Source organism: Enoplosus armatus, chromosome 3, assembly GCF_043641665.1.
Source record: "Enoplosus armatus isolate fEnoArm2 chromosome 3, fEnoArm2.hap1, whole genome shotgun sequence".
NCBI lineage: Eukaryota > Metazoa > Chordata > Actinopteri > Centrarchiformes > Enoplosidae > Enoplosus > Enoplosus armatus.
The window spans coordinates 13911943-13925716 of NC_092182.1; the positions used below are offsets into that span (position 1 = coordinate 13911943).

Genomic DNA, 13774 nt, shown 5'->3' on the forward strand with positions numbered 1-13774 from the left:
AGGCAGTAAAATGTGGCTTCGGAGCGGCCTGCTTGAATTAACCAGCGCTGAAAGGTGAAACACACTCAACTGCTGCCTGAATGGAGGCTGATGGCTGGTTGGGGGGTGGAGGCTATGCATTGCAAAGGGAGGGACAGATTTTTCATCTCATTACCCCAAACCCCCCCCCTCCCCACTTCCCCTTCTCCCCTCTTCCTGACCCCCCACTAGACAAGCAACGGCTGAAGCTGACACCCCACCACCACCACGCTCTGCATAAAATACTCTAACGACTCCTGCCAGGCCTCCATCCACCCACAGCAGCTTACATCACCATCAAGCCAACAGAAATAAAAAAAAGCTTCCCAGCAAGGACCAAGGCTCAACCCGGGGACACAGTCAGGATTTTAGGTGATGAGTCCAAATTCCCCCCAGCAAAGACTCACCAACTAATTTTTGTAAAATTTTCTGAAGAAAAAAAAATCTTATTCTGATTATCTTATTCTTTTTTTGTCATCTGAGTGTTGTTTCAAAGCCTTGTCTATCGTTCTGGTGGACAATACTAAATCCTTAAGTCACCAAAACATTTTTTTTAAATCTAAAACAGCACATTTTTAAGAATCAGATTTAAAAAACACAAACAAGACCTCAGTGTCCTCACTGGTGGCTACGGCCTATTGTTTGCCTTCTGACTCCTAAACATCACAGTGAAATGAACGTTAGAGCTTCTTTAGCTTCTGTAATGTGACGAATTTCCAAGTGGAACACTTCAGTTTTTGTATCAAATGAGATATAACATGTTAATTATTGAGCTTTCGAGTTGCTACTAGGTGGATTTTGTTACCTTCAGATAGAACCAGGCTAGCTGTTTCCCCCTGTGTCCAGTCTTTGTGCTAAGCTAAGCTAAGCTAACCGGCTGCAGCTTCAGACAGACGTGAAAGTGGTATAAATCTTCTCCACCAGAAAGCCAGTGACCGTATTTCCCGAATTATTAAACTATTCTTTTAACAAAGTTTTTGCCAATATAAATTCAAACACACACCTCCTACTGATGTCACTCCGCGAGCTGCTACAAACCACAAGTTAACAGTCAAGTGGGGTTTTGTATGAGGGGCAGGGTCAGCTTGTATAAAAACACGAATATGAAAAAAATGACTTTTTGGATATATATATACTGTATTTACAGAGATAAAGAGATAAATCAGCAATTTACAGCAACACCAGGTTTAAAATTTAAACATTTATTTGCTATTGCACTTTAAATGCCTTTAAATACACAAAAAATATATATCTGCAATTATCCAATCTAATTTAGACATTAATATGATTGATGAGTACTAAATTGCCTAGCTTTAGAAGTCAAGGTAGTTGGGAAATTAGTAGCCTAGAGGGTAAAACAAACTGGGAGGGCTGGGACAACGCTAAAGCTTCTCTAATCACCAAAAACATTCTTGAACAACCTCGACTTGATGAATTTTCAGAACACAACGACAGCAGACCGAGACGGATTTATGGTTGATTAGGGAATAAAGCTCCTCACCTCCACCAGGCTGAGAAGTGTATTGTTGGTTCTACTGTTAAAAAGCTGAACCACAACATGAAACACATATGAGCGCCAACAGCTCGTGTACGACAGAAAACCTACTTGCTAATCTCAACTCTCGAAGGAGTGAATGGACAGCATGCTCAAACTCCTACGCAGCAGATTTGCTGTTATCTGTATCTGGAAAACGTTAAGGCCGTTATCAGGCAACACAAATTACACTGAGCATCATAATGTGCAATTATCAATTCCACCATGTGTATGTATGTTTGTGTGTGCTCATTTGTTTCAGAACAGAAAAACATAAAGGTTAAATAAGTATTCGCACATCTCTGACCTTGTTTTTGAAGCTGTTTTATCTTCTTCTACAGAGCAATTAAGCTTAAGTAGTTAGAAAAAAAGGACAAAGATCAGCTGCAATGATACACACAACTGAATGAACGCCTAATTCCTACAGTGCCTGTGAAGTCAATAATGAAAACTGCTTGTGTAGCTCAATGTCAGCCTAAGGATTTCAGTCCAGAGGAGTCAGAGCAAACCCACAATCCCTCTCCTGATTTCTCCATTCAGGAGGAAAGCTGACTATGTTGGAAAGAGGCCATTTGTACTCATTTGCGGACCCTGCCACAGCATCCCCTGATGACACTTTTTCTGCTGCATCTAAAAACCACAAGAAGAGGACATTCCACGGATTCTTCCTCTGTAGTGAAGCAGCTTTAGAGCCACATAAAAGCATCTGAACTCTTCCAATCAGGACATTTGCATATCAAAAGGAAAACTGCTGTCAGCGCGGTAGTAAAGAGACATTAGCATGCAGAGACGTGACCAAGCATGAGGCTGTTATTCAAACGTAGCAAAAGCCATTTGATAGATATTGGATGCTTAGCAGCAAGCAGCACAATAACGACTTTGTCATTCATTAAGAAGCTTTAAAACGGAGCAGGCAACAACTGAAAGCCGTATTCCAGGTTTGATAACAGTGATAAAAAAAACATAAGGGCTATTATATCAACTTATCCTGACAGTTTCATGTATGAACGCCGTCACAAGTAAATTATTTTGGGAAAGACAAACTGGAAAACTGTTCAGATCAATAAATGTAAAACAAACAAACCCTGAAGAATCCACCTGCATCAAACAGTATAAATAGTCACTCTCATTCACGAGAGCCACCAAACTGTGGAAGCACAATCATACCACTGTAGCAGCTCGTGAGGAAACCATCTGTTTTGTTGCCCTGACGCCCCTCCTGTCAGTGTTAATATAAATTAGACTGTGATGAAACATCTCAAACTCCTGCACGCTACGGTTCACCACCTCTACCAGTCACACCTCTCACCCTCGTGTCTAACAGCCTAATGTTGACAGTTTGCACGGCAGAGTTGAAGCATATGAAACCAGGTCACTGTGAAATCTCTGGTCTGGTTCGATACTAAATGAGCGCAATGTAGCGGAAAGGTAACGGCCTGTTAAATAAACATAATCTGTCACGTTCACAGTGTGAGAAGCATGTACTTGTAGTGATTTCTGTACTCCAGTGGAGGACTGTAACTACAAGAGAAGAAGAAAATACTTTAGTACTAGACCAGTTACTCAGATGAACTCAAGTACCCCTTCATCAACACCACCCGTCAGGTTCCACATGTATTAAGCTAAAGTGATTTTAAGCTGATGTTATTGAACACTATTAATTAATATATATAAACTGGATATTGTTAAAAAACATCCATCCACAGAACTGTCCATGTTTAGGTCAGTTTGTTCAAGTTTGCGTTCACAGCGCACTTGGAGTGGCCGAAGATTGACACTTCAACCATATCCAGACTTTTAGCTGTTTATCCACTTCTTTTAGTCACAATTTCAACCATTTACACATTACTTTTAGTGTTTACATCATTTATCCAGTATTTTGTTTTAGCTTTTTCACCATGTATACATTACTTTTAGATATTTCAACCATTCTACTACTACTTTTAGTTGTTTGTAACTGTTTAGTTGTCTCTTCTTGATTTGGTAACTAGTTTTCATGCTCTCAACTGCAACACCTGGTGTTTCAGCTGACTCAACGTGGGGATATATCTTTTTAAATCAAAGTACACCTGGTTGGGAATCACTGTATACTAGAGTTTTATTATATATGTCTGCATCAGATTGTACAGTAAATAGGATAATTCATGGATGACTAACAGGCCTGGTGAAACTGTTGTGAAGACAGCAGCACCGGGGAAAACAAGTGGACACAAAGACAGAGTGGGGGGGGGGGCGCCCCAGACAGAGCAAACTCCCATTGTCTGCTGGGATAGTGAGGACAATGCAGGACAACGCTGAGATATATGCAAGCACCGTAAGGTCTCACCCCAGCGATGCACCAGCCCTAATCCCAAACACGATTTCCCCTCCTAACACATAGATGATGTCATCCCCCCCTCCTCCTCCTCCTCCTCCTCCTCCTCCTCCTCCTCCTCCTCCTCCTCCTCCTCCTCACCCTACCTCCTCTGGACCTTCAATGCAACCAAGCGTAGAGGAGCAAGGCCCACGGGAGGATGTTCTGCTGCTGAGACACTAGCTGGCAGCAAGAAATCGGATACACTCCGAGCGCATCTGTGTCACAAACCAAAGAGCTTAAAGACAACACTATCATATCACTGTGAGCTTTCAACTCTCAGGCGCCTCTGAAGTCTGTCACATGCAAGACTAGACTTTACCCTTCACAAACACAGCAAACGGAAAGTTTATAACTGCGGTCAGGTGTTGGCTGACTTGCTGCATGTCCTGTAAAAATGCTTGCAGGTCAGTGCGTCCCGGAGCATTACAGGTCCAAAGAAAGCCTAACATGCTTCACTGGAAAGGGGGAGAGGGGGACAGTTGCTCTTTAGAACTTTATGTGCCTCCCCTCCCCCCCATCTTCAGTCCACAAAAGGGACCTTACCCCTTGTCCCCACCCACAAGGAATTTCTCAGGCATTGCTGGGTTCACCATGACAACTGGGTGCTTAACAAAGCATTTCTCTTAGGCATTCTTCCTTTCACAGGGGAGAGGGGGGGACAACAGTCAAAGGAGGGAGAGACAGAGAGAGAGAGGAGGAGGGGGATAAAGAGGGAGGGTGGAGGAGCTTGAAATGATGGGAGGGAACAGTGGAGGTTACAAGGGTGAGAGCTATAGACCCGGGTAGATAGGAGAAAAATGGGGAATGGTGACAGGCAAACAAAAAGAGGGAAAGAGAAACAGGATCAAGGTGATAGGTGACGTTAAAAGAAGAGAAACAGTGCTACAAACATTCCAAGCAAGCCAGCAAGTGTGACTAACACCAGCCAGGGAGGCACGAAGAATGAAAGGAGCGCATTACGGATGACTCTTGGTCGCACAAAACACGGGCGAGCATTTGCAAGCTGTGACTTTGAGTCCTATGAATCAACCATAAGGAAAACAGAAATTCATCAACCATAAAGAACACAGAAATTCAAGGTACACTCGAGTGCTTGAGTGAAATGATTATATGACGGCGAGCGAGGAGAAAAGCAATCAGAGTGGTCCAGCTGTTAGAGGCCCCCACGCACACACACACACGCACACACACACACACACACACACACACACACACACACACACACACAAATATACCAGATTTGTGCAGCTTGATGGGCTAATGTTACAGAAGACAAACCCCTGAGAAAGTCCCCCCACAGACAGCTTAAAGGTTTAATAGATTATAATGAAATTACGCTGGCTGTGAATGTCTTGGCTCTTACTCATACAGTATGTGATGGAGCAGAGCGGCTCCTCCATTAAAATTCCACTCTTGTAGCATTATCTTATGCAAGGATTGCGAAGGGCAGGGGCAAAGGGGGTCTAAGACAACATAAAAACACATATACTGACATCTATCCGGTATCTGATTGGAAAGAAACGCATCTCATGAGTATCTAAATATCTAAAACAAGTTATCGAAAAGGACCAAATAAGCTTCAAGAAACAAAAAACTTGACACATAAGCGGATTCATTGTTTGCTCCAGTTAGTTGGGCTGAATGCCAGCAAGTTTGGCTCAGACAAGTTCGACAGCGAAGTACTTTAACCTTGGAGCATCGACAGCCACTTCAGACTCACACTTCAAACTTAAAAGGGTCTCAACTCCCGACAGTGACCAGGGAGAAAAAATATCTGCTGTCCACCATGTAATTTGAGCGTCGGTACAACCTGCAGTGTGATGTGAGCTGAATCAAACTGCCATCATTAGTTGTGGAGGCGTGTTTGCCTGTTAAATCTCTGCATCGGCGTTTGCGAAGTGAGCATGGGGGTTGATATTGGCTTGGACTCAGGATCTGATTACAAGGACAAAGTGTCCTGATGGCATAGCTGTAATAATGTATATATTGTACATTTGCCACACAGGAGGTGTCCCTCCTACAGAGTCCCTTTATAGAGCAAGAAATGTACAGGAATCAACATAATACAAAAGATACAACAAATAGACCTCATATTCAAACTACCAGGCATAATAACATGCTCGGAAATGAGGAGTAATGAAGGATTAGCTATACTTTCTATAGGGATATTGACAGGGCTTTAAGAATGAAAGAAAAGCAGGAGGAAAAAATCTTTGCCATCAAATGCAAACACCTATTTATGCAGGCTCACGCTTGCCTGGGAACAGTACATCAGCCCCTGAGTATGTCAACACTGGTCTTACATATCCCAGGATACAGATGCAGCAAATCTAATCCCACAGACGACAACCAGCCTCTCACTCTGTGCCCACAATTCCCTTCATGACACAGACGTGACACATGAAGAATAATATCATCACATATATCAGTTTTGTGCTCAACGTGGCAGAAACTCGAGCTACAATTCAACAGATCCCTGAAATCAGTTTCATTGATTCACACACCACCCTGATATGAGTTCATCATTCTCCATCCTCCCATTTAGTACGGAGGCAGGACGAATGCCCGCACACCACTGCAGTAAATCTGACTCTATAACTGGCTGACATAATTAAATGGTTATAATCACTCATTTATGCCCGTGCACACAGCCAATACACAATAAGGCAGCAGGATCGGCGGGTTATATGGTTGTCAGATGGGGTTTTAAGTGCCTGCTTATGTTTTTGAATGATTATAGTGCCAATCTGAATAGCAATATTCTCTGATGAGAAGATTAGTCAAAATAATGAACTTGTTTGGAAGAAAGAAATGCTTCTATTCTATTTAAATACCTTCATATTTATGAGCAAGCATCAATGAGTATGAGGAATCAATGAGCATATTGAACACACCTGACCACATCTGTAAAATTAACTGTTATTCAAATCCTTTGCTGCTATCTGCCATCAATATTTTAGATACTGATACACACTGAAAAGCTTTTCAGATAATTATAAAGGAAAACACAACAATCTCAACTGATGTATAAAACACATACATATTCAAGTGAAATTTGACTCTCATATTACTAGCAGCAATATTCTGACATTAAAGACACACATGTTGATAATTTTGATTTAACATCTTGAAAAATACTATGAATAGGTCTATGGGCTGCTGAAAAAAACAGTATCAGGCACAAAACAGTATATATAGTTATGTGTTGAAGATATGATATGGTATTTCAATGAATATAGGGATTAAAAGATGACATTTTGTTAATAATGTAAAGTGATTGGTCATTTAAATACATTAAAATATAGTTTCTTTACTGAGAGAGATTTAGTGAGATTATGGGATGATAACTCTCGTGGAACTCATGTAGATCATTTTACATCATATTATAAAATGTTTTAAGACAAGTGAGTTAGTGAGGTCCAGTTTTATCTGAAAAGTAATTACTGTACGTCAGGGAGTTGGGGCAATGCAATGGATTATATTCCTGAATTCAACTTTAAGAAGATCATCATAATCTGTGGATTTTTGAAAGGTTACCTTCCCAAAGCTACTGCATCGGGAAGACTTTAAACTTGAAGCAAAGTGAAGCTACATTAGAACCGTTGCGTCCATTTCAGTGTGAAGAGCGGCGCTCAGAAACGATGTTAATCACAGTCCAACAACATACAAAAGAGCCCATCAAAAATCGTCCATCATAAGGGGCCTCTTAAACGGCAGCATAAAGAGAGAGATAATGGGAAGACTTGGGAGGTCCCTGGAGGGAGAAGCCTTTGAAAATTGGGGTCAGCAGCATCTATTGGAGGAGCTCATCTTCCAACCCCATGTCCTCCTCCAACAGTCTAATGTCTAATGACTTTCCTGTTCTGTTACAGTATGACTGTATTTTCAACATGTTCCCAGTTTACACAACCACAATTTAACCCTCCACCCCTTCCCCCTCTCTGTCCTCCTGCCTCCCTCTGTCTCCTGCCAGGGTGCTGACACATAAACCCCAGCAGGTGCGGGACGCGCTGGGGAGACACCACCTCTAATTGGTCCTTGGTGGAGTCACAGCTGTTGCCCCCAACCACAGCCTGGTATGAGCTCTAGCGCCTGCCCCTGAATCGACAGCTCACTATTGTTCTCCAGAGAGGCAAAGCTCAGATCCAATCCATTATAATGACTACGCACTCTATCTATACAGTATCTGCTATTCAGTGTCAACTCATCAACAAAAAGAAAGCACTTAATGCTGTCAGTGAATCAACACTTCCACTGTCTCTCAGTCAAATCAAAGAAATCCCAAGGTTCCTCCCAACGTTAATCCCGACTGTTCTTGTTAAGTATCTGACTTCATGTTTAACCTTGATGTCCAATCTCTTAATAACATCCCCCGGTTCTGTTTCCTTCTCTCTTAGGTTGTGTCCCAAGGTCAAAGAGAAGGCAGATTTACAGCAGATCACACTGCGTCAAATAGGCTCCAACAGAGGATAACAACAACACACTCCCCCACTCTCTGTGGATGAAATTCAAGTTCAGTCACATTTTTGGAGCAAATAAAACTTTGTAATGTGTGCAGGCATGCAAAATTAAAAAGGTGCAGGGAGCACAGGCGGTTTAAGACATGCAGGTTAGGAAAGACAACACCAGCAGTGAGCATGAACAGCAGAGAAGTGCCAGGCTTGTTTTGGATCTACATCACACTTCTCACCACATAGTGAAAGTTCATAACAGTGGACCAAACAGTGATTTACATTGCGACCGATTCTTGTTATCAAACCAACATCCAATTTAAATTTCAGCCTTTCTGTCAAATTAGAACAGGAAAAAACAAGCTAGACAAACAATACAACACTTTAAAAACATCAACTCTTAATTCTGACTCTAACAATCTATAGAAATAGACCATAATTGAATTAGGTCTTTCATTGTATGTGGGTGGGGGGGGTGGGGGGGGCATGACGGACAATTATGTGGCATGATCGGTCTGCCCACTGGAGTGTGGATCCCACAGGATACAGACGTGCTCAGACAAACAGCTATTTAAACCTCGACAATAGACGAGCCAAATCAGGCTTGTGTACACAAGAAAGCTCCTTAATGAGGGGTCCAAAAACAATTACAGAAGCCCCCCAACATTAACCAAATGAAACAATTTACCTCACAGAATTTAGATTCTTAAATACATCTTTTGTGACTTGGTACGTGGATTTTTTCGGGGGTGGAGTGGCTTACAAATATCCTGCAGTGAATATTAATCCTCCTTCATGAATATTTCTATTACAGGGATATCACTCAGGAACACTGAAGCCAAGAAAGACATACTTAAGTCATCATCACTTCCATTATCTGGTGAAGTGAAGCGAAAATGTAAATGAAGAGACAGGACATGGAAAGAGTAGGAACACTGCGCTCCCTTTTACTCACTGGGTGGAGTCTGCAATTACAGAGAGTTATCTAACAGTCTCACCTGACACTGAGATCCTCATGGAGGCCTCCAGGGGCCGGTTGTTATCCAGGGCCTGGCTCAGCTGGATCTCTCCTGTGCTTTGGTTCAGGAGGACTAGGTTCAGCTCGTTTCCCACCTCAAAGCTGTAGTGGAGCTGATCCGAGACGTCGGGGTCGTGAGCAGGGATGCGTCCGATCACTCCAGTGGGGAAGCTATTTGATTTCTCCGTCACATAGTTGTTGAAGATGATCTGGAAGTTTTTGAGCATGGGTATGTTATCATTCTTGTCGACAAGTTTGATGTGGACTGTGGCGCGGCTGACCAGAGGGGCAGAGGTGGCCTGGACCACGATAATATACTCAGACCTCGTCTCGTAGTCCAGGTCTATTAATGCAGTCAGCTCTCCAGAGAAGATGTCCAGCTGGAACACCTCTGGGATGTTTCCCTCCACTATCTGGTACATAATCTGTGCATTACTGCCTTCATCTGGATCTGTGGCCGATATATGTGCAACCACAATGCCTATGGGGCTGTTTTCCTCCACCATTATGTCAAACTCATCTTTCTCAAACACCGGGGGGTTGTCGTTCACATCTAGGATTGTTACGTGGATGTTCACTGGTGTTTTCAGAGCGGGAACACCTTTATCTACAGCAAAAGCCTGCAGGCTGTATACAGGCACATTTTCTCTGTCTAATCTGCGCAGTGTGCGAACAATGCCGGAGGTGGATTCAATTATGAAATCTCCATCGCCGTCCTCTCCGCCCTGGAAGGTGTAGAAGACGCGGCCGTTGAGCCCAGAGTCTCTATCAGTGGCAGAAACCTGGACCACGCTGGTGAACACCGGCACGTCCTCCATAACGGAGCCCACATAGTGGTCTCTGAGGAAGCGGGGGGAGTTGTCGTTGACGTCGTTCACCAGTATCTCCAGGTAGGTGGTGTCAGACTTCTGTGGGATGCCGTTATCCCGAGCAGTTATGGCTAGCGTATAGGACACCTGGTCCTCATAGTCCAGCTCCATCTGCGTACTGACGGCGCCCGTGTCTGCGTCGATGTCAAATTGAGGGATGCTGTCGTCCATAAAGTAGGTGATGCGTGCATTCTCGCCTGTGTCTTCGTCTGTGGCACTTATTATCACGACAGTGGTGCCCACAGGCCTGTCCTCATTGATGTTGACGGTGTAATGTGAGCTCTGAAACACAGGCCGGTGCGTGTTGGCGTCGGTGACGTTAACAAACACTTTGGCGGTGTCAAGGCGCGTACCATCACTTGCAGTGACAGTGAGGACGTATTGGCGTTCTAGTTTGTAGTCTAAAGGCAGCGCCAGTGTGATGAGCCCTCCTCCGCTCTGACTCGTGATGGAGAATCTGTTGCGAGTATTTCCGCTGGATATCTGATAGGTCACCACGCTGTTGATGTCCTGGTCCACAGCTGACACTGTCACCACGCTGGTCCCCACGGCTGCATCCTCATTCAGTCGCATGTAATATGCCTTCTGAGTGAACTCCGGGTTGTTGTCGTTGACGTCTAGAATAGTCATGCTAATGCTGGCGGAGGAGGACATGACAGGGTAGCCGTGATCGCGGGCCTCCACTCCAAAGTTGTAAAAATCTACACTCTCCCTGTCCAGCTCGGCTGCCACGACAATCCACCCTGTGCTGTTGTTGATGGTGAAAGGGAAGTTTGGCGTGGTTTCAGTGAGGAGATACTCCAGCCTGGAGTTGTCTCCAGAGTCTGCATCCACCGCTTGGATGTGGATGATGGAGTAGCCCAGCGGCACGTTCTCCAGCACGGTGGCCTGGAACGGGGTGCTGACAAATATGGGGGCGTTGTCGTTCACATCCAGCACCTGCACCGTAACCAGGCCACTGATGTTGGACAGCGGAGGGCGTCCTCCATCCTGAGCTCTGATTCTTAGAGTGTATTCTTTGTTCGCCTCGTAATCCAGGTGACTCACCAGGTCCATGTTTCCTGTCTGAGCGTCAATGTAAAACTGTCCCCTGGTGTTTCCGCTCATGATGCTGAAGTGAACGACAGCGTTGCTCCCCCTGTCCTGGTCTGTGGCTGTGACCTGCAGGATCTCTGTGTTAGGGGCCATGTCCTCTGGCACCTGGACCACATAGCGTTTCTCACTGAACTGGGGAGCGTTATCGTTGTCATCCTCAACCACAATGTGAACAGTTGCTGTGGCGCTGCGGGGCCCGGGGTCACGACCTTGGTCATTTGCCTCAACTACCAGCATATAGGCCTCCACCTCCTCTCTGTCTACCAGACCTTTGGTGCGGATTACACCAGACCTCGAATCAATCTCAAACACATCATTGGACCCGTTACCGTTGATGAAACGGTAAAGGATGTTACCATTAACAGGTGCGTCCCCATCTGTGGCCCTCACAGTTAACACCTCGTAGCCTATTTCTAGATTCTCCCTGATGCTTTCCTTATAATCCTGCTGCTCAAACACGGGGTCATGATCATTCGTGTCACTGACTGTGATAGTGAGTGTGGCCATGGCCGTACGTCGAGGTGTGCCGTGGTCGACCGCGGTCACACGGAACACATGTGTGTCTTTTGTCTCCCGGTCCAGCACCTCTACAGTGGACACCGCACCGCTGGCTGGGTCCACAGCAAAGAGATTGTTGGAGCGGCTATCAAAGAGAGCCTCTATAAAATACTCCAGCCGGCCTGCCTCCCCCTCATCCACATCCACTGCTTTCAAGACAACAACAGGAGTCCCGGCTGGCTTATTCTCTGCCACAGCGACTTGGTACATGGGAGGCTGAAACTGGGGGCTGCTGTTGATGCTTCTCCTCCTCCTGCTCACAATCCCTGAATCAGACTGAGCGGCCTTTTCTAACAGCTTCCCTAGGTGGCCCTGCTTAAAGGGGCCCTGCCCCACACGCCAGTGGACTGAGATGGGGTTGACTTTAGCACTCAGTCCATTTCCTGTGAGTACATCACAGAGCAGGTCTAGCTCCAGGAGTGTGTCCTGCCTCCAGCACAGCGTCTCAGACGCAAACAAGTTCCCCTCAGAAAAGTAAAAGTCACGGCTGTTGGTGACTTTGCAGCGGATCGGGGCTCCTGGTAGAAGACCCCCCACTGAAAATAAAGCGGAGCCTGCTTGGTGGCACTCTGAGCGGTGGTGGCTGTGGGTGCTAAACAAACTGAGGACCTCCATGTCCCACTGAGGTTTTCTTTTACGCTTGTTTGAACAGTTCCTACCGTGAACATGCACGTCGTACTGGCTGGTGAGGAGGTGCCTGTGGCCGGAGTCCATGCAGTCAGCCACAGTGTACACGGTGAAGGGGTTGGAGCGCAGCGAGGGGCACTTTACGGAGTCCGAAACAAACACAATGCCCGCCGCCGCGTCACTCTCCAAAAACCGCTCCGTGAATTTGGGAGCAAGTACCTGGTCCAGAGTACACCGTGCGCCCCGGTCCACGCCGGCCACCACTGTCCTTGGCCCCGCATCCTCGCTGATGTGAACGGTGTAACAATGCGCCAGCGAAACCAGTTTACACCACCAGAAAATCAACAACAAATCCCATTTAACGAAGTGCATCGCTCCTCAGTTTGTGTTCCGCCGGGTCTCTGAGTGGGAATTTCTGCAGCTCCTTATTCCTTTAAACTTTCCGCCTGTGAGTTTCCCTTTGTTGCAGAGGAGCCATGCTCTCAGCAGGCGCACTTCTCTCCGGTCTCTCCGGCTGATTTCAGGAGGTAAACCCGCAGTAACCTTGGCCGGAGCGGCTCACACACACTCACTCGCACACACACACGCCGGCAACAACAGCAGCAGCAGCAGCAGCACCTCCGCACCGCCCGCGCAACTCCGCTTGAATGGGAAAATGGCTCCGACACTCCGTGCGCCTTGAGGCTCCTCATTATCATAAACCTGTGTGTGTGTGTGTGTGTGAGTGAGAGAGAGAGAGAGAGAGAGAGAGAGAGAGAGAGAGAGAGAGAGAGAGAGAGCAGCTTTGTTAGGACTCTGAGGGCCTGACAGAAACCCTGCCACTGACTGGAGATAAATGGTAACTTCCTAAAAGCGTCATTTATAAACAGAAAACAACTTTCATTAGATATAGTTCCCTTGACAAATATTTATGTATTTTTTGGGTTTGCCATGTTTGAATGATACCTCTCGTAATGCAACGTTCACAACCACCAATGATCTGTACAGTAAAGTTTTTGTTAGTCTAAGAGTAAAACTTACTCAAAACTTAAAGTGGCAAAGAGAGAGAGATCTTGGAGATTATGTAGGCCTAGTGGCAGCACATCAGTGACAAACCTCACCTCCAAAAAGGGTTTACTCATTAACTGGCAGACATTCCTCAAGTTTTAGGTTTTGAGTGTTTTAACCCACTGAGAGTGTTGAAGTTGTTCTTTCACTGGCTGCCTGTTGTGTTCAAAAACCTACCAAAAGAGGACAATTTAAATTTAG

At 45.3% G+C, this 13774-nt stretch overlaps 1 protein-coding gene across 2 annotated transcripts in view; it reads right to left on the reverse strand.

Annotated features, from left to right (window-relative positions):
• Positions 1 to 12898, reverse strand: part of celsr2 (cadherin, EGF LAG seven-pass G-type receptor 2) — a 59638-nt gene extending 46740 nt beyond the window's left edge. For both annotated transcript variants that reach the window (XM_070902419.1, XM_070902418.1), the window contains exon 1: positions 9358 to 12898. In XM_070902419.1, coding sequence (XP_070758520.1) covers positions 9358 to 12898 — 3541 coding nt within the window. The remainder of the gene's footprint in view (positions 1 to 9357) is intronic.
• Between the last annotated feature and the right edge of the window lie 876 nt (positions 12899 to 13774).